The sequence below is a fragment of the Lepidochelys kempii genome, chromosome 9, assembly GCF_965140265.1.
Source record: "Lepidochelys kempii isolate rLepKem1 chromosome 9, rLepKem1.hap2, whole genome shotgun sequence".
NCBI classification, from domain to species: domain Eukaryota; kingdom Metazoa; phylum Chordata; order Testudines; family Cheloniidae; genus Lepidochelys; species Lepidochelys kempii.
In genome coordinates this window covers 15392742-15414196 of record NC_133264.1, presented here as the reverse complement: position 1 = coordinate 15414196, position 21455 = coordinate 15392742, and the positions used below count along the sequence as shown (strand labels likewise).

Here is a 21455-nt window from a genome sequence, read left to right as displayed (position 1 = left end):
TTTAGATAGGCTGCTACTTCCCCTCATACACAGGCAGGAAAGGAGTGGCCAAAGCCTGCCCCTCTCCCTGCCCGCCCCCAACACGCTGGCCAGTGCAGCTAAACGAATATAGAAGTGGAATTAATCTGTGCCTGGGAAAGGCCTAGAGTAGCTTACTTTCCCTTTTAAGCAAGGGAGAAGTAAAACTCTGCTCCAGGTGCAGCCTAACTACACCTTTCCCCTTTCACTCGGGAAAGTGAGAAGCTAGCCTGCAGAGCCCACAGTGGGGTCCTGATCCTTGATTGTGGCTCCTATTTGTTCACCTTTAAAGAAAAATCCTAATTACAGTAATATTCAGGATTACTGTACATATAATAGATAAAGTTATAGTAGAAATCCACTTTTCAGATTTCCTTCAAAACAGACATACACATTATAAAAACAGGTTTTTTAACAGTAATAAACAGTTTGAAGTCAGTTCAACCAACTAAAGCAAAAACTGTTCCCCTGTGACATGTCAGTCAGTAACTGTCAGTTGTCAGGAGATCACTCAATTTGCAGCAATCTGTGGGCAGCTATTTAAGACTCGGGCTGAACAGCTTAATTGGGAAAGCGTGTTACAAGTCCATGGGACAGCATCTCTCTGATTGCTGCCAATTGATTTATTTCAGATGAGTGTAGCTAGCTGGTAACTGGAACATCTTTTTTGCTCATTTAACTTCAAGCTAAAGCAGTTATTTGTGATGACCAAAGTAGAGAAAAAGAGTATGTGTGTGAGTTACACAGAAACACCTTTCTCTGGAACAGAACTAAGCAACATAAAGGATTGATCTGCAAAACACTTAGGCCTAGATCCTCAATGTTATTTAGGCATCTAACTCCCTTTGATTTCAACCTTGCTACCCTATTAACTTCAGTGGGACTGTACTCAGAGTAGAAAGCATCGTGCTCAATAGCATTTGTAAGAGAATCACTTTTCTTGTATAATGAATGGGAGGAATGTTTGAGATTTGACATGCTTCTCTAACAGTGATATTACTATTAATATAAATGCGTGTTTATAAAGATGGTGGTGGGCTCTATATGATACAGGATTCAGCATTCATTTTGTATTAGGAGTTTTAAACTGCCCTGCTTGGTTTTACAAGTAAGGGTATTTTTTGTCATCTTAGTTTTGCATCTTTTAAAACTCAAAAAAGGTGGTGGTGGTGGTGTTTTTAAAAGAAGCCTTGCTGTCAGCAGCAGCCAAGTGGGGTAATATCCTTCTCTGGAATGTTCAAAGAAAATTGTTGATATTAAGTAAGTTTCCCTGTTCCTCACCGCATGACTATTCTGGGCCTCTTTCTGGCACCTTTGCTTACATTATGTGGTTCCTTATTCCACATGGAGTCTCCTTGAACTCCGTTGGAATGATCACACTGTAGACCTATCCTAGATCTACACTATAGATCTATATCTGTATAACTACGTCGCTCAGGGGTGTGAAAATTCCACATCGCTGAGCAATACAGTTCTCCCGACCTAACCCCCTGTGTAGACAGTGCTGCGGCGATTGCAGAGCTTCTCCTGTCGACAGAACTACCACCTCTCAGGGAGGCCGATTAACTAAGCCAATGGGAGAAGTTCTCCCATCAGTGCAGGAGCATCTTCACTTAAGCACTAAAGTGGCACCGCTGCATCGGTGCAGCTGCCCAGTGCAGCATTTTAAGTGTAGACCTGCCCTCAGAGTACTTAAGGGTCGCAGAATCAAGTGCCATAGTTGGAAAACACATTTGGTACAGATAGGTCTTGGCCCCTCAATACCAGGAAGCCAGCTGAGGATGCAACATGCAATCTACTGCCTCAGTGGTGATATTTCTCATTAAACAGCAAAACAACATGCACAGTTGATGTGGATACTGAGCATAGAGCCATCTGCTTCAATTTACTCTCTGTTTTCCCACAAATTAATAGGGACAAAGACAGAGTACAAATTAGAAATAACAGTGGACCAGATTCTGCCTCCCTTACTCATGCTCAGCATTTCCTTATTCTGTGAATAATCCCACTGACTTCACTGGGACCATTTGTGGAATCAGGTACTCTGTACAGTGAATAAGGGTATCACACCTCCTACCCAGTGTGTGTTGCATCAGGAATCTATGTAACGAATAGGCTGGGGAGCAAAATATCAGTAGGAAATATTAGCAGGAGAGAGTAATTCTCTTAGGCAAATTGTAGCTCCAAGTGAGTTTTACCACTTACAGACAGTATTAGCATTAATGATGATGTATTGCTGCATATTAAATGAAAGATCTCTCCAGGAACAGGCATTTCAGGATGTATGCCCAGGAAGGGGAGATGTTCGCTTCACTCCTGAGGTGATGTGTGTGTCGAGTAGTCGTTCCTCTTTGTCAGATTGAAAGAATGTATTAAAATCGGGTAAAATAAACATTCCTGTTGGAGTTGTGTTAGTTAATTACATTCAAACTACTAAAAATGACCAGTTTACTAATCTGGGAGACCCAGTTTCGAACAGCTCTGAGCCCTCCTGTCTCCTGCTTCTCCTTCATATGGAGCAGGAAATTGAGTTTCCACTCACAATAGGTCTAAAGAGAGGGAGAAAGCTGCCATGGAAGTAGCACTTCCTCCTTCAGTCCGACACTCCTGGGTATTCTATGTTCTTGTCCTCTTTGCCCAGAGAGGTAGAGGGTATGATCAGGACCTATGTGACCAACCAGTTTATCTGTTCTCCCCAACCTGGCAGGTCCATGTGCACTGCTTATTTATGTACTTCTCCAGTTAGAATTTTATCCAAAGATTTAACTTATTATGTCTTCTTTTGGTGCCTGAAAACCATGCTATAAAAAAGAAACATTTACTTTTCCCATTTCAAGATGATAATGGAATGTTCCTTTTCATTATATTTAAAGGATAGTCATACTCTGAAAAGTGACTGTCTGTAAATGACACCACGGGGCTCTGTCTTTATTCTCTTGCGGTGACATTCCATGTCAAATTTGCTTTGTTTATGAGCCAAAAAGTGAACCTGCTGCAAACTCAGCCTGAGAGTCAACAGTCAAAATTCGTTCTTTCTGCATCTTGCATTTTCACCTGTGATAGAGCTTCTGCAGCTAGAACTCAGCTGACAATTATGTTGATAGTATGCAAAACAGAAGAGCTGCATTGACTCTGTAGTGCTAGCGGTAATAAAAACTTGGGCCAAGGTTTTCAAAATTAGTAGCCTAAAGTTAGGCTCTTAATCCTTATTTAGGTTGCTCAAAATTATTGAGCAGCCAACTCTTTTGAATAGCTGCTGGGTGCTCAGCACTTCTGATAATCAGACCACTAATCTAGGTGTCTAATAATGGGCTTTGGAACCTATCTTTAGGCACCCAGGTTCTATAATCTATGATAATTTAGATATAGATTAATATATATTTCTCTAATAATTGGGTTTGAGTTCTGTTAGTAAAATAAATAGACATGATCTAAATATATGTTGAATAAGGAGGTGACATTCTCACATACTCTTGTCTAACCATAACTGTAATTTAACGAAGCATCTCATTGAGTTTCTGCATGTTTGTCAGTTCAGTTTGTAAACACAAGTATGTATCTTATCATTTACAGTGGTGTCTTGCCTTAGGAGATTTCTCACAAGATTTTAGGTCTAGCTTATCGATGGTACCACAGGCCATCTTTTCTTTTGGGAAATAGTAATGCACATTTATAGACTTGGGGGTGATATACCTAGTAACCTCATTATCTCTGATTTGTTTGCTACCAAAGCAAAATTTGCTACAGCTTTGCTGTAATATTCCTATTTGTAACCCTACAAATTATTTTGATAGAGAGAAAATATATGGTTATAGATCCATTAGACTGTGTAATAGTCTCTCAAAGGAAGTAAGAAGTCCTGTAACTTTGATTATTTAAAACTTCATTAAAGACATACTGGATGGAACAGTCCTGAACTGGTAGGTGAATGGTTGAGAGAACCCAATTGATTTTACCATTCTCTACTTTCTGTTGTTACATCTAGGTTTCATATTTATTTAGATAAAAATATGAATATCTAATTTGTGTTCAGGGTACATTTAATTTACGTAAAATTCTAATTAACAAAAATTCATTTTCCTTTCTTCATTTCAAATAGCAAGTCAATATACTTAATTGACCCTCGATTACTTTGCATGTCAACAGAAAATGTAATGGCACAATATTCACTAGAGTCTTACCATCAGTACAGCTGACTCCAAGTGTTTTCTTCCTTCCCCATAGCTTTGTGTAATGAGACAGAAAAATAATTTATTTTTATTAGACATTTTTACAGTGCAACTTGCCACTTGACTATTCTCAGTTATCTGTGAAATGGTTTGTTAGGAAACAAGGTTCTCTACAAAACTGTTAAGACTATCTCTGCAGTGGAGTCACTGAGACTGATTAAGAGACTGAATAAATAATAATAATCCTAAAGCTAGTTTCATAAAGAGAAATCTTTCAGTCCTTTTGGAAGAAATTAAGCCTTTCTTACAGGAATGTTTTCTATATAAGGATTCTAAGTCAGATTCTCCTCTTCTGAGCACCATACCAAATGGGTTTTTGCTGATTAAATATACTTGTCATAATTGTGGGGGAGTGGCAACAACAACAATATTAAGGTTGCCTTTAGAATTTCCATTATAAAAAATTCTTCCAGTTTTCAAGAACCAAGGTACTATTCGATCAAGGTGCTATTTTCTGGCCTCTTGAAACTCTGTTCAGATCTGACCATTGCCATTTCTCATCAATAGTTTGCAAACTACAACTTGCTTTTGGCAGCATGCTAAAACCCCTCAACATTCTGTAGTGTTTTGTGTGCACTGCCCTGGTATCTCACATTAGCATTTTTCACAGGGCTCAGAGATCCTACAAATAACTCCCTAATCCACTCTACTACCTTCATCCAGTCAGTAAGCACCATCCATCTTGCACTATATGAGGCAGGGATCATGTAGGAAAAGATAGCATGTATCATGTATATGAATAAGAGGGCCAAATTAAGGTTAAATGGCCACCCTTAATAGTGGTATTTCCTAACTTCTAAATGCTTGATTTTGCAGTGTTAATAAGATTCTTGGTGCACGGTGTATGTGTTGTGTATATGTATATGTTATCTGCCTATACAGTATTTTAACACTAAAAGTAACTCTTGACTGGCTTAGTGTTCCCAATGGGAGTCTTTCCTGTGTTCTCATAGCATGCCATCATTATGGCATCTGAATGACTGTCTTTAAAGTAGCAAGAATCAGGACCTAAATATTAAGTGCAGAGTGTGTGTGTGTGTGTATCTTTTATAGATACATAAAAGCCTATCTAGAACTATTTTAAGTGAATTTGATGTTTGATTTAAAAGTTAACATTTTAAAAGTATTAAACTTTTTCGTCTCTCTTCTAAAGAAAAAGTTTGAGCATAAATAGTGTTGGTGAGAGTTTGGAAAGACTGACAGTTCTGTGCTGCTCCACCACTCACTCTGTATTATTTTAATAAGAGTAGAAAATATACAGTATATTGTCTCAAATGCACCTCTGTATGCTGCCACCTAAATAAAATTACCCTGCCCAAAGCTGTGCTGTCAGTGCAGTCAAAAGTCTTTTATATAATGGCATCTAAGTTAAGTTAAGTAAATATACTGTAAATAAAAGGAAAATATTTAAATTGTTACAAGTGGCATAGCTAGTAAATTGCAGGCAAATGTTATTGTGCTCATCAGAATAATTTGCGATTGACATATTCATTAAGCTCCCCTTCATTTCCAGTATGTTGATATGGGTAAATGTTCACTACAAGCATAAAACGTGCAACGCACAGGAAAGTGGGCTCAGGAGTAGTTCAGCTGTGCACGAAGATAAAGTGAAGGGCTCGCACTACTACTTCACAGGTTTGTCTCATGCATAGAGATTACTCCCTGGGGCAAATCTATGTATGAAGAAAAAACCCTCCAAGCGTCTTCAAAAATCTGGAAGCATTCCCAACAGGAGATGGATGTGAAAATGCCATCTGGAGTGATTCAGTCCCTCTGCTGGTGGAAATAGGAAAGCTAAGGAGAGAATCTAACTAACTAATGTGATGCCTTAGCCCGCATTCCAATCACCAGGATAGCATTCTGTATCTCTGTTTTCCTCGTGGAGGATCAGAGTAATTAAATATTACCAAGAAAGAAAAAAAACAGACATATACACAAAAGAAAATAACTTGATGAGCAGCATAAAATATTTTTTTCTTATTTTAATACATCACATGATAGGGCCTTCAAAACTGTTCATTTCAGTGGGAGATTCCACAGTAAAGGCATTGCACTGGCTTGAAAGGAGACATTAAAGTATTGGAAATATTGAGTATCATTCTCATTATCTCTCTGTCAGTGTAAAGTGGCTTTAGTAATAATGAAAATCACGCCTAGTATTCACAATAAGCCTCATTCTCACTAAGGCCACATTGTGCTTCTCATACACTTATATCAGGCACATTTCAATTTGGCAACATTAGTGCCCAGTACTTAACAACCATAGGAGAACAGGGGGACTCGTTTTATTATATGACCGGGATTGAACTTTCCTGGTAGGGTATATGGAGGGGAAGAAAGAGTTGCCCACAAAACGCTTTGAATTCAGTCTGATTGCTGCTGATCAGTAGTATTGAATGTCAGGTCCAGCAGGATGTGTATGATGTACATAGATTGTAAGTCTCACTTTTTGGCCGATGTTTGTACAGCACCTAGCACAGTGCAGTCCTGCACCACGATTAGGGCTTCTAGGTGCTACTGTAATACAAATAATAATAACTTGCTGTGGTGGTAGGTTCAGAGAGGGTCCAGCAGAAAAGCTCAGCACACTTGTGTTATGTTCCCAAGCTCCCAAACAGCAACTCCTGCTTCTGTACAGTGGCAGATTAGCCACTGGGCTGACAGGGCCCGTGCCCAGTGGCCCCGTAAAAATGGGCGCCCCTGCACGCCTACCCCGCTCGTCGGCAAGAGTACCGGGTGGTGGGGAAAGCCCCAGCGCCTGACCCCAGCTGCAGCCCCAAGCATATAGGTGTAGTTTGGGAGGGTGCAGGGGGGGCGTTTCCCTCCCAAACAAAGGTGAGGTGGTAGCTGGGTGTGTCACGCACCACTCTCCCCTATTTCTGAGAGGGTCCTGCCCCCTGGCATGTTTCAGCTAGCAGGGAGCAGACTGAGCAGTTTTTCCACTGACTTCTGGGTCCTACCTCAGCAGCTGGATGCTGCTCCTGGGTCCTAGCGCCCACCTTTTCCCTCTACAACCGTGAGTGGGGTGGGGGAGTGAGGAGAAGGGAAGAGAAAGGGATACAGGAATGGGCAGAAGGAAGCAGGAGTCCAGCATGTGACGTTCCCTGGGCAGCAGCAGCCCCAGCAGGGAGGCAACTGCAGCAGCACCAGAGCAGTCCTGTCCCCACCACCGCCGTCAGCACAGGTACCACTGCGGGCGAGAGAGCCCGTGAACCAAGGGGACCGGCTGCAGCATGCACATGTGCATCGGTGCGCTTTGCCCTCCCAAATATAGCAGTCAAACTACGCCTGCGGCCCCAGGACTGGAGGAGCTCTCACTCCCTGCTGCGGCCTGGGGTCATGGGGGTAGGGGACAGAGCTTCTCCCGTCTTGGGGCCACGGGGGGAGAGGGGCAGAAAGGAGCAACATTGCAGGGCCGCCGTGGAGGGGCAGAATGGGGCTGACTGTGTGTGGAACGGGGCTGGGCGGAGGGGGAAAGGGGCAGAATGGGGTGGGGCCATGGGCAGGGCCACAGGCAGAAGAGGCAGAATGGAGGTAGGACCGTAGGCGGAAAGGGTGGGGGGCTCCCCACTTGCTCCAGCCCACAATCCCAAGAAACCTTAATCTGCCTCTGCTTCTATATAAAATAAACTTCAGTTCAGTGATCCATTTAGTCGGTTCCAGAGAGAGATGCCCCAGCCCAAAGAACTGTCAAACAAATGATTTCTTCTCTGCTTAGAGCAGCAGTTCTCAAAGTGTGGGTTGGGACCCAAAGTGGGTTGCCACCCCGTCTTAATGGAGTCGCCAGGGCTGGTGTTAGACTTGCTGGGGCCTGGGGCCGAAACTGAAGCCCATGCCGTATCACCTGGGGCTGAAGCCAAAGCCCGATGGCTTCAGCCCTGGTGATGGGGCTCAGGTTACAAGCCCCCTGCCCGGGGCTGAAGCCTTTGGGCTTCAGCTTTGGCCCTCCAGCCCAGGGCAACGGGGCTCAGGTTTCAGTCCCCCCTCCTGGGGTCGTGTAGCAATTTTTGTTGTCAGAAGGGGGTCACGGTGCAATGAAGTTTGAGAACCCCTGATATAGAGCAGGGTGAAACTCTGTATTGACCCCGCCCGGGAACTGTAATGAAGACAAACTTCCATTGACATCAGTGGGATATTTGTCTGTGTAATGACTCCAGGGTTGCCACTGCAGCCAGATGTGAATGAAGCAGCTGCTGCAGCCATTTGTGAATGGTGTACACAATAATAATTGCCTACCCATTGCTGAGAGAGGATACAAAGCATGCATGCTTTAATAGGCAGCTCATGTATAGCTAGAATCAACACCTGACCCAGAAGATGCTACAGTGATGATGACCATATGAGTACCTACTCAGATTATTATTATTATTATTATTAAATATGTATATTGTGGTAGTGCCTAGGACCCTGAAGATTGGGGTTTCATTGTGCTAAGTGCTGTACAATCATATGTGAAGGGTCTACAGTCAATCTTAGGTACTTACATGGCCCCCATAACCATAGTGCTTCACTGTGTTTATCCTCACAACACCCCCTGTGAGGTATATCCCCATTTTACAGATAGGGAATGGAAGCCCAAAGAGTGATTTGTGTGAGGTCGCACAGGAAGTGTGTCGCAGAGCAAGGAACTGAACCTCAGTTAGGAGACTTCCTTCCTCTCTTAGAAGAGTATTAGAGAAAGAAATATTAACCAAAACATTTCTTAAATTTATTTTAGTGTGGTTTTTATTTTCCTTTTTCCCACAAGCTCTAAGATGTTGATCATTAAGCTGATAAACTTGCTCATTAGCATTTGCCTTATACACCACAATTTATAATTGCTGGTTCTGTTAGATTTTAACTAAACTTCTTTAACAAGCTGCCTATTTCCTTTTCTTGTTCAAAGACCAAAGTTGCCATTTCCCTTATTGTTGTCCTTACTGGGCCAGATCCTCAGTGGGTGCCAATCAGCATAGCTTCGTTGAACTCACCTACCATTGAAATCTTTGGAACCATGCCAGTTTACATGAGCTGAGGACTGACCTGCTGTTTCTAATGAAAGAGAGTTGCAGTTATTTATCGTCTTCACTCTTGGTCAGCACTGAGTTTCAAACTGTTTGTAGTCCTTTTTTAAATTCACTCTTGTCTCACTTCTGAATCTCTGGTCTGATTCTAAGAAGTGTCATCATTTGTTCTGCTTAATTGGACTTTCTTGGTCATCTATATTTATTACCCCATAATGAAGATCTAAATCTTTCTCTATCTGCGATTTAAACTGTATTTAGCTTCCCAGTTACCTTAGGATGTAACATCCTTACAGGAAAACAGGTAACATCATCAATTTACCCAACTAACTTTTTGAATAATATGAAGATTGTTTGTATTTATCCCAGCCCTACCGTTATTTAAATGTAAGCTTCCTATTTAATTAGATTTCTGTATTTGTTTTTTTAGGTTTTCATTTTGTTTTAGGTGTGCTGGTTGTGACAGCAAGAGTGTTAATTTATGGCAAGGGTGGCTAGAGACCTGGGAGGGGCGTTGTTTATGTTTCTTAAAATTGAAATAAATTAATTAATTAAATTAAATGGCAGTCCTGATGGCATAAGTTATTCAAAGAGGTTTGCTAAGTATTAATGTATTAAAAATTGTGAGGTACTCAGGTACTACAGTAAGAGGGACAGGGGATGTAAGTATCTAAGTTAGATAAATGGATAGATACATTCTAAGAGTGGGATTGCCTAAGCAAGTTATCCTCCTTCAACTACTCATGTAACCTACATTTCCTCTTCAGATTTCTATTTCTTTTTCTTTGTTTGACAACTTGTATTTGTGCGTAGGTTGAAGCACTAACTTCCCAAATCATATGGCATAGAGAGATAATCAGGCAGTTACTTCTGCCCAACAGCCATTAGTAACAGGATTGTTATCTGGCCATATGGTAGCAGTTGTTAGGGGGCTTATTCCTTCACCCACTTACTTCCCTGGTCCTTCTCGCATGAACAGAGAGCAACAATACCCGAAGTCCAAAGGTGCAAACAATTCGATGTTTATTGGGGTGAACTTCCAGCAAGCATGATTCCAGTTTCCTTCCTTAGTATCCTCCTTCCCAGCTCTGACACCACAAAGCCTTACACGTGTGTCCCTGTTCCCATTCCTGCCCTTAGCCAAACATGATTCCAACTTCCTTACTCCCATTCCCTGTTCCCATTTCCCCCTTTAGCAAAACATGATTCCAATTTTCTTACCCCCATTCCCTGTTCCCATCTCACACACCCACATGCCCACCCCCACCCATGCCCAGTCACTTCCTCATTGACTACAGATTATATAGTAAAACTTGAGTTCTGCTTAGCTATACCTTAACCAATCATTTTCCTGAAATTTAACTAACCAATCCTAACGTATTGTAACATGATTATGTAACCAATTATATCCCACCACCTCAATTAGTTTACACCCAGCAAAATTAATTATACAGCAGACAGGAACAATCACAGAACCAGACAGAGATTATACAGACAAACAATAGCAAAGTGGGAACTATAATGACAAAACAATACAGAAGTGAGGATTTCACATCCCAGCTATTGATAAGTGAGTTCTTGCCAGACAGGATGCTATCAAACTAAGTTTCCTTTTACATTTTCTAGGCACTTCCCTTTCTCTGGAGGTGATAGGAATACAATCCTGTCCTGATAGTGCCTAACAGCCCAATAGCACCTTATTTCAATGTGACTAGTTTGGAATGTGAGGATGTGACCGTTCGCTTCCCAGCTTATGGCTGCCTCTGCTGCTTAGCCAAAGGCCTGAGCCTAAGAACAGGGCCACAAACTGTCACAGTAAGAGAAGGCCCTTACACTGGCAGACAGTGGTTTTGATTCTTTCTTTTATACCTCTATCACTAGCCAAGTGATAAGAATACACCTAAATTCTTAGAGTATAGGCCTTTACAGACAGGCCTGAATATCTATATCCTAACAGCAGTGACTAGTTGATATAAGAAGGGAGACACCTAAAAAGAGCGGCATGCACTTGCAATAGGAATTTCAGTCATCAGATTATTTCTACAGACGGTTACAACGTTTGCATGTGTTGGCACCTTCTGTTGCATAGCATACTGACCCTAATGGCTAAATTCTTTTTTGGGCATGGGAAGACAAGGAAAGATCACCAATATGACAAGAGAAGAAAGATGTGGTGAATCATGGAGATTTGTAGTAAGAAAATATGTTGTATAGTGCTAGAATTTAAGACAGATTACATGTGTTAAGGATTATATTATTCTTCGAGTGATTGCTCGTGTGTATTCCACAATAGGTGTGCGTGCTCGCCATGTGCATGGGTGTCAGAAGTTTTTTCCCCTAGCAGTACCCGTAGGGGGGGTGGACTTGTTCGTGACTCAGCAGAACCGTCACTGTCCCCAGTTCTGCTCCAGGGGCGGGGATGCTGGGACAGGGCACTACCTCCGATGCCTTCCTCCTGTCCTGGTCAGGCCAGTTTCTCTGTGCCTTTCCCCCGTTCCCACTGATCGGCAAGGTCCTGGAAAAGATAAAGACGGACTAGGCCTTGGTCCTCCTGATTGTCCCAGCGTGGCCCAGGTAGCATTGGTACGGGACACTAACGAGCCTGCCACCGTGGCCGTTACCGTCCTGCCCAGACCTCCTCTCCCAGGACCAGGGCCGCCTCCTCCACCCCAACCTAGCGGCTCTCCACCTGACGGTATGGCTGCTCAGTGGTTAGGCCGGGAGGAACGGACACGCTTGGAAGGGGTTCAGTGCATCCTCTTGGAAAGCAGGCGACCCTCCATGTGCTGAGCCTACTTGGCAAAGTGGTCTCAGTTTTCCCGATGGGCAGCTGAGCGGGACGTTTTCCCCCATGACTGCCCCAATCCAGCTCATTTTGGACTACCTCCTTCACCTTAGAGCCCAGGGCCTGGCACCCTCTTCCATCAAGGTGCACTTGGCGGGCATATTGGCCTTCCACCCGCCGATGCGGGGCACATGGTATTCTTCTAGGCTGATTCCTTAAAGGATTGGATCATCTCTTCCCGTATGTTAGGCCCCGTGTCCCGCGGTGGGACCTTAACTTGGTGCTGGACCGACTGACGGGCCCCCGATTTGAGCCATTAGCTACGTGCTCCTGGTCGCACCTCTCGTGGAAGGTAGTCTTCCTGGTAGCGATCACGTCAGCTAGGTGGGTCTCGGAACTCAGGGCCCTGACCTCCGAGCCCCCATACGTGGTGTTCCATAAGGATAAGGTCCAGCTCCGCCCATACCCTTTGTTCCTCCCGAAGGTGGTCTCCGCCTACCACATGAGTCAGAACATTTTCCTGCCGGTCCTCTGCCCCAAGCCCCATGTGTCCAGTGAGGAGCGCCGCCTCAACACGCTGGATGTGAGGTGGGCTCTGGCCTTTTACTTTGAGCGGACTAAGCCATTCAGGAAGTCCTCACAAATGTTCATCGCCTCAGCCGAGCACATGAGGGTTGGCAGCTCTCCAACTGTATCATCTCGTGCATCCATACTTGTTATGACCTGGCGGGAATCCCTCCACTGTCGATTGTGAGGGAACACTCTACTAGGGCGCAAGCCTCATCAGCTGCCTTTTTAGCCCATGTCCCCATTCAGGACATTTGCAGGGCTGCCACATGGTCTTCAGTTCACACGTTCATCTCGCATTATGCGATCTTCTCCCAGACCAGGGAAGACGCCGGCTTCAGCAGGGCTGTGCTCCATCCTGAGGGTTTGTGAACTCCCACCCAACTCCAACAGATATAGCTTGGAATTACCTATTGTGGAATACACATGAGCAATCACTTGAAGAAGAAAAAACAATTACCTTTTCCGTAATTGGTGTTCTTCGAGATGTGTTGCTCATATCTATTCCACTTCCCGCCCTCCTTCCCCTCTGTTGGAGTTGTCTGGCAAGAAGGAACTGAGGGTGGGGGGAGCGTGCAATGCCCCTTATACCGCACCATGGAGGCACCACTCCAAGGGTTGCTAGGGGCGCTCCCCTATGGGTACTGCTAGGGGAAAAACTTCTGACACTGATGCACGTGGCGAGCACGCACACCTATTGTGAAATAGACATGAGCAACATATCTTGAAGAACACCAGTTACGGAAAAGGTAACTGTCTTTTCTACCTACTGCTTTGATGCCAAACTCTCCATGAATGTTGAACACCATGAAATAGGGGGAGAATATGAGTCTTAGTTTACATGCTTTATTTTTTTATTTAACTTTTGGATCCAAGTAGTATTGCTTTCTAAAATGAACCTCATCAATAGTGTATATGGAGAGATTGTGGCTGGCTTAGAGGCATTAAAAATCCATAGCACGTCTTGACCCAGGCCTTTGAAGGTAATAAAATACTGATTTCTTGGCTGAGGTGTAAATGCAGGGGAGAACATGATGATCGGTCCATTATTGAGGTCTTGAATGTCTATTTCAATTTAAGCTTTGTAAAGGCACCCCCTTAACAGGAAAGATATATTAGAATTGGAAAGAGTACAGATAAGGGCAACAAAAATGATTAGGGTATGGAAAAGCTTCTATATGAGTAGAGATTAAAAAAGAGTTGGACTGGTCATCTTATAAAAGACATGACTAAGGGGAGATATGATAGAGGTCTATGAAATCATGAATGCTGTGGAGAAAAAGTATTACTTATCTCTTCACATAATACAAGACCAGAGGTCATCCAATGAAATTAATAGGCAGCAGGTTTAAAACAAACATAAGGAAGTATTTTTTCACACAACACACAGTCAACCTACGGAACTCATTGCCAGGGGATGTTGCAAATACCAGAAGTATAACTGGGTTCAAAAAAGAATTAGATATGTTCACAGAGGATAGGACCATTAATGGCCATTAACTAAGATGCTCCAGGGACATAATCCCATGCTCCAGGTGTCCCTAAATCTCCTACTGCCAGAAGCTGGGATTGGACCACATGGGGTGGCTCACTCAGAATTGTCCTGTTTTGTTCATTCCTTCTGAAGCATCTGGCACTAGCCACCATAGGAAGATAGATGCTGAGCTAGATGGACCATTGGTCTCACACAGTACGGCCATTCTTATGTAAAGTTCCTCTTGGTTGCATTTTATCCAATTTTTAATGTATCCAAAACTTAACCTGTTAATGGTAATACAATTTAGAGAATTTATGACTCAGTGAGTATGAATCAGAGTAAGTGGGAGAAAATATGAATCTGCATAAATAACTGGGAGTGGGTGTTGAGATTTAAGTGAAAAAAGTGAAATGGAGTTAATGTTAATCCTACAAACACATAACCATTGACAACAATTTATGTAGCAAAAGATTAAGGTTGGTATTTTATTGAACACTGAAATGCAAAACAATGTGTTGCATGCCACATAAGCCTCCTGTGAAAAAATTAGACTGCCTCCATCTCTTCAGAAGTTGAAGAGCTTGTCTTGCCTCTTGCTGTTTAATCAGTTTTTAATTTTCCCACAGCAGGAATGGAAGCCTCAAGAGAGGCTCCATTCACTTGAATGGGAGAGTTCTGGTTTATAAATGGGAAACAAAAGAGAAATTAAAACTGAGCTGACAAAAAACTTCTTATATGTAGAGCTAGAAAACAAAATACAACATTGCACATCCAAATAAAAGGAATAGCTCAAATGAATAGCAATTGAACACACAGATAACTCTGTATCTAATTCTTTTTTTGAACCCATTTATACTTCTGGTATTTGCAACATCCCCGGCAATGAGTTCCATAGGTTGACTGTGTGTTGTGTGAAAAAATACTTCCTTATGTTTGTTTTAAACCTGCTGCCTATTAATTTCATTGGGTGACCTCTGGTCTTGTATTATGTGAAGAGATAAGTAACACTTTTTCTCCACAGCATTCATGATTTCATAGACCTCTATTATATCTCCCCTTAGTCGTGTCTTTTATAAGATGACCAGTCCAACTCTTTTTTAATCTCTACTCATATAGAAGCTGTTCCATACCCTAATCATTTTTGTTGCCCTTATCTGTACTCTTTCCAATTCTAATATATCTTTTTTGAGATGGGGCAACCAGAACTGCACACAGTCATCAAGGCACCATGGATTTATTTAGTGGCATTATGATATTTTCTGTCTTATTATCTATCCCTTTCCTAATGCTTCCTAACATTCTGTTAGCTTTCTTGACTGCCGCTGCACACTGAGCAGACGTTTGCAGAGAACTATCCACAATGACTCCAAGATTTCTTTCTTGGGTGGTAACACCTAATTTAGACCATCATTTTATATGTATAGATGGGATTATATTTTCCAGTGTGCATTACTTTGCACTTATCAACATTGAATTTCATCTGTCATTTTGTTGCTGAGTAAACCAGTTTTTTGTGAGATCTCTTTGAAACTCTTATCAGTCAGCTTTGGACTTAACTATCTTGAGTAATTTAATATCATCTACAAACTTTGCCATCTCATTGTACATCCCCTTTTCCAGAACATTTATGACTATGTTGAACAGCCCAGGTCCCAGTACCTGCCAGTTCTCTTTCCATTGTGAAAACTGACCTTTTTTTCCTACTCTTTGTTTACTATCTTTTAACCTGTTACTGATCCATGAGCGGACCTTCCCTCTTATCCCATGACTGTTTACTTTTGCTTAAGAGCCTTTGGTGTGGGATCTTTCTGAACGTCCAAGTATATCAACTGGATCAACCTTGTCCACATGCTTTGTATATTTTGTTTTCCCACTCTCAGGATGTCATACATATTTCAAGAAACAGTTTATCTCTGGCCCTTTGCTTCTTTTTTGGAGATCATCAGATTTTATTTCTGGCCATGATTCATACAGTAGGTAATCTTGGAAAAGTGATTTCACCTGTCAGCTGTAAAAACCAATGTATTTTTACTCACATATGCTAGCGTTTGGTGACTATCATTAAAGAGGAAATGAATCTCTCTGTTGAAAAGTAACTGTTAGCTTTGAACAATCAATAAACTCCCAACACTTTGTGTATGCTGTTCTAATAAACATCTCATCCTTTTGTATATATAAAAGGCTAGGGCCATTTATGGACTACTGCTACTACTGTAAAATTGTAAAGTTATAGGCCATAACTCTTAAGGGAAATATGAAGACAACAATTGAAAAATAAGTTGCATCGAAACAAAACTTGTAACTAGTTTAGGATTATTCTAAAACTGCCTTCCAATAACATGATTTTGCAGGTTTTCTCCATTTGTTGGACAAATATTGCCCTCAGACCTGTGAGTGGAATGCATTATATGGCAGAATTTGGCCCCAAATCTGTATTTATATTGTTATGTTGATAAAGCATAACTTTTATGTTGTTTATATTATTTATTGAACCACCAAAATGTTCGGAAAGTTTTGCTTCCTGAGATGGACTAATTGCTTGAAATCTTTCCTGCCTTTGTTTTTGTCTTTCTCTGTGTGTTCACTAGATGTTCACAAGTACTGAATATGGAGAATTGCCATATTTGACCATCTGTTGTACAGTCCTCTCTGCTCCATGTTCTGGCTTCTTTGACTGCTTGTGACATACTAAGTTCTTGCCCTAAAATTAGTTTGGATGCTTCCTGAAAGAACTCAGCTTTAATGGTTTGCTTTAAAGGTCTGATGACAAACCCCTGCAAAACTAAAACTCTCCTGAACTTCATTGGAACTTGTAGCTATGTATGTAATGTAGGATCAGGCAGTTGGTTTCATAAAATGCCTATACCACTATTTAGATTATGAAGTAGTAAACTGAGTATTTGAAATCTAAATCTCTCACAAATGATGTTCTGTCAAGGATAGCATAATGCTATTTATGAATGGTGTTGATATGAAAAAAATCTTTGGCACATGAATGTCCATTGATTTTTAAATTTGATTGTGAATTTTAATTTGTTTTGCAGGTGTACAAGGGAGATGAGACAACATTCCAAATCCCAGGCCTTCAGACCAACACAGACTACCGATTCCGTGTCTGCGTATGTCGCCGATGCTTGGATACCTCACAGGAACTTAGTGGACCTTTCAGCCCGTCTGTTGCCTTTATGCTCCAACAAAGGGAGATCATGCTTACAGGGGAATTGGGAAGCATAGATGATCCTAAGATAAAGAGCATGATGCTTACTGATGGACAGTGGGCAACCCTCATTGTTATTGGCTTTGCATTTTTGTCAATTTTATTTGCCTTTATATTACAGTACTTCTTTATGAAGTAGAGAATCCAATGAAAGTTTGAGGTATAAATTTAACTAATGCTACGCATTATAATCCACACATTTATTCAGATATTCCTTGAAATCTTTTTGTTCTACCATGCATTTTATATACTTCTCTTATTTTTACAGTTCTAGCTAGGAAAAAGATAAATCAGTGTTTTGGTGCACCTTTTTGAAATTCAAAACTAGGAAGAGGTCAAACTGGAGAAATAAGCAAACCAGATACCAAAAGCAAGATTTTTTTCCTTCAAAGTTTCGGAATTGCAATCAATTTGCCTTTACGGTTTTTTTTGTTTGGTTGGTTTGGTTTTGATTTTTTTTCCCCACTGACGTCCTTATAGTCTTTCATATATGTTACAATTTAGTAAATTATAATCCTCAGTCACTTATTTTGTCTCTTCTGTATCTGTAAACATTAATCACAAGTGTGTATAGTAATAAGGCTAGAATGCAGTGTTAGTCAACAGTACCAGTCTTTCACCGACCAGTATTACCAATGTTACCTATGATTTATTCACTACAATACATTTGTCCCAGTTTTTTTCAAGATAAAATGTACACTCAATTATTTTAACTGCTTAGTGCATTTAAATCAAAACAATGTACTGCCATCTAAAACTTTTTTAATTATCTGTTATTTCTTTGGTTACAACACTATGAACTGCCTGTATAAGAAATCAGATAATCAAACTGCATATAAATTATGAAGCATTATAGATTTTTTTTTAAGCATTTTGATTCGTAGCAGTAACTTTAAGTAAGAGGGCATTGTGCAATAGTTAGTTATTCCCATGTTCAGCTGTTGGAAAGCTGCTTTAACTTTGTTTGTTGTTGTGTGTGTATATATAACTACTTTTAATCAATAGATTTATTATATTCTATTTTGTTCAGCCTGATTTCTAAGATTAGAGCTGGTGACAGCTTACTGCCTCTATTGATTATGTAAGATTTACGCTCAGTGTAAACAATCTTTACAGTCAATCAGTCACATTTGGAGGAAGATCCATTTTATAGACCTGTCTTGGGAGTATCAGAAATTAGGTCAGTTAATTTAAGTACCTTAAATGGATGCCTACATTATTCTTATGACAGAGTCAATCAAAATATTTGATACATTGCAAAAGCCAAAGTAAGTTATCTGAATTTATCATTTCTCTTCTTACAGCAGTGGCCCACACATACATGTGTTAATCCATCAAAATACTAGATTTTTAACTCACGAGTCATTGGATTATTTATATTGAAGTCAACAACGTATGAGTACCTCAGGGACAGTAATGAGCTGGAGGTGCAAATCAATTCCAAAAGGGTGCAACAGATACACAATGTATATCCCTTCCTCTTGTTTTTGTATATTTTTGCTACTTGGTTTTGCTTCTGTCATAGCTGTTTTGTGCTCTCTCTACATTGTCTAAGATGCAGTTTCCTATATTAGCATAATATTCCCTTAACCAAAGTAATGGGGACACCCACATTATTTTTGTTTTAGGTTTATTTATACAATATACTGCATCCAGTACTTTAAATGCCAATTACAGTGCAATCTTTTATTTATTGTAAAAAAAATAAAAAATAAAGAAGTGTACTTATGTACTAATTTTTTTCCCCTTGTAGCATGTTACATTTTGTCTGTTTTATACTGTTGTACTTTAGGTCAACTTTTTACCTGGCAGCATTCCTAGTATTATTAACCTTCTTACATTTTCATGTGTTTTTAAAGATAGGAGCATCTAGTGCATTAAATGCCAAAAAACAAAAAGGTTATCAGTGATTGAAACGTTTACATGTATCCAAAAAACATAATCATCTCTTGAAAGAAAGTGCTAAGATTAATGAATGATTCCATGTGCCTCTCTAGATGTAGCAAATATTACAAATGTTCTGTATTTTGTTATTGACTATAATTAGTTTAATTTAGCCTTGCAAACTGATGGCATTGAGCTAAATATAAGTTTTTGTTTTTGCCAAAGTCATGGCTTGTCAAATTTATTTACATTTTATTTAAATTTATTTGTGATATGAAACTTTGTGATCTTGCATCTATTTTGTGAGCAAAGCATACACAGCTGTCTTCAATGGGGGGGGGAAGATGTATTTTTTAAAACAATGAAATGTCATCCGTAGTTTGAAAACCCACAGATTTGAATAGATTCCCTTTTTGAATTTTTGGAATACTGTTTTCGCAGTGCTGCTACAAAATCTAAGCCTGGTGTGTTTTTAAAAAAATACTGTAATAAATAAAACTTGCTTTGGATAATTTGTTTTCTTCTGCAAGTTTGAAAATATGGAGCAGTTTTACAAGCAGTGAGCAAAGGTTGGAGAACAAAAATCTGTAACACTTTAAGCATTTCTAATTCATTTGGTATCCATTATAATCACAGTAATCAAAGAGCCCAATCCAACTCCTATTGAAGTTAATGGAAAAAGTCTTCTATGCAAGTTGGATCAGGCCCATATTAAGTTAATTTGACATCAGTATTTACTTTGTATATACTGCCATTATAATTCATTATAATCCTAGTAATACCATTATAATCCATTTTCATGTAACCATAAAGTGTTACAGATTTTAAACCATTCCCGCTTCTACTTCCATTATCAATGATTGCAACAATTTACTGATGCTTTTTAGTTCCCTGTGCGTCTTTATATCCTTTCCCTGGCCCAATAAATATCAGTCATGTGAACCAAACCCAAAACCCCTGTGCTCTCCAAGAAAGTGTAAAAATAAATTAAAATAAAAAAAGGAAAAATAAGTATTTAAAATATATTAAAAATGGAAAGAAACGTTTTTATATTATCTGCCTTTTTCTTTATGAACTTGAAATATTGTAATTTTCTAATCCTGTTTTGTTGGCTACAGTAGTTCAGTATTCAATGTCACAATTGAAAAGTGCCCTAACTGAATGTGTATGAACATTATCCTTGCACAATTCTTTAAATTGAAAAAAAAATAAAAATGTTTTACCTCACTACGGGAACATACATTCCAAGCTTTTCAACTTTAAGAGAAAAAATAATCCTGTTTTCTTGTATTGTAAATTTTAGACTATTTCATATGCATTGTATTAAAACTGCCATATCTATTTTAATGTATAGATTTTGCAGATACTACGCTATGTATGTAAGACTTAACTGTATCTGTAGTGTATATGTAATATATTTATGCCCAATAAATGTTTTAATTCTTTCTGATATTAACAATGGTTATTTTTAACTGAGTACTTTGTCCTTTATATCCTTATAGGTATTAGTCTGTTTCCTGCCAGTGGAGTTACAGCAGCCTAAAACTGGAGAAATAGCTATGAATCAAGCCCAGTATGTTGCTGAGTTGGAATCTTAAGGATTTTTAAAAGGGTTCATCCTTCCTTTTCCTGTTCAGAGTGATTATCTGCCTGTCTTTGTCATTATATTGGGACCATCTTTTCAGACTATAAAGAGAATGCTTTGTAAGTGCTTGTCAAAGTCCATTAATTTTCTATAGCTTCCCTAATGGATGCTGTAGTCCCAGAAGGTCACTAAATACTGCCTTGGAATAATTAAAACTCACTAAACTAGGGATGAGCAAGCTGGCCAAACTCCTGGTGTTTGGTGTTTTTTTGTTTTTTTTTAACCCAAGTTCCATTCCGATTTCTATCCCAGATACTACTGTTCCCAACAGAAGAGTTGCACCTTCCTGAATGAGCAGTCTATTGGGACATTACCCTATCTACTGAAATGGTCTGGTCACAGGATAGAATCATCACTGACTGCTGTAGCCTCTTGTGTGGCTGGGTAAATAGAAGAGACACCCCCCCAAAGCATGGCTTAGGTCTTGTGCACCTAGGGGACTCAACCTCCTTCTCTTTTATAAGGCTGATTGGAGGCACATTGCTGGTTCCTAGTCCATCCATTGCAAAGCTTCATCTACTTCCAAGTAGGGTTACATTCTGCATCACAAGTCTTGTGGCCACTAGGGCCCCAATCCAAAACCCATTGACCTGAATAGAAAGACTCCATTGACATCAGCTGGCTTTGCCA

The 21455-nt window shown here is 40.3% G+C and overlaps 1 protein-coding gene across 3 annotated transcripts in view; it reads left to right on the top strand.

The window, feature by feature from the left end:
• FNDC3B (fibronectin type III domain containing 3B) overlaps window positions 1–20590 on the top strand; it is a 358046-nt gene extending 337456 nt beyond the window's left edge. For 2 of the 3 annotated variants that reach the window (XM_073359377.1, XM_073359376.1), the window contains exon 25: window positions 17124–20590. In XM_073359377.1, the coding sequence (XP_073215478.1) occupies window positions 17124–17435 (312 nt within the window). In that variant the 3' untranslated portion in view covers window positions 17436–20590. The remainder of the gene's footprint in view (window positions 1–17123) is intronic. The other variant, XM_073359375.1, reaches the window with a different exon arrangement.
• The last annotated feature ends 865 nt before the right edge of the window (window positions 20591–21455 follow it).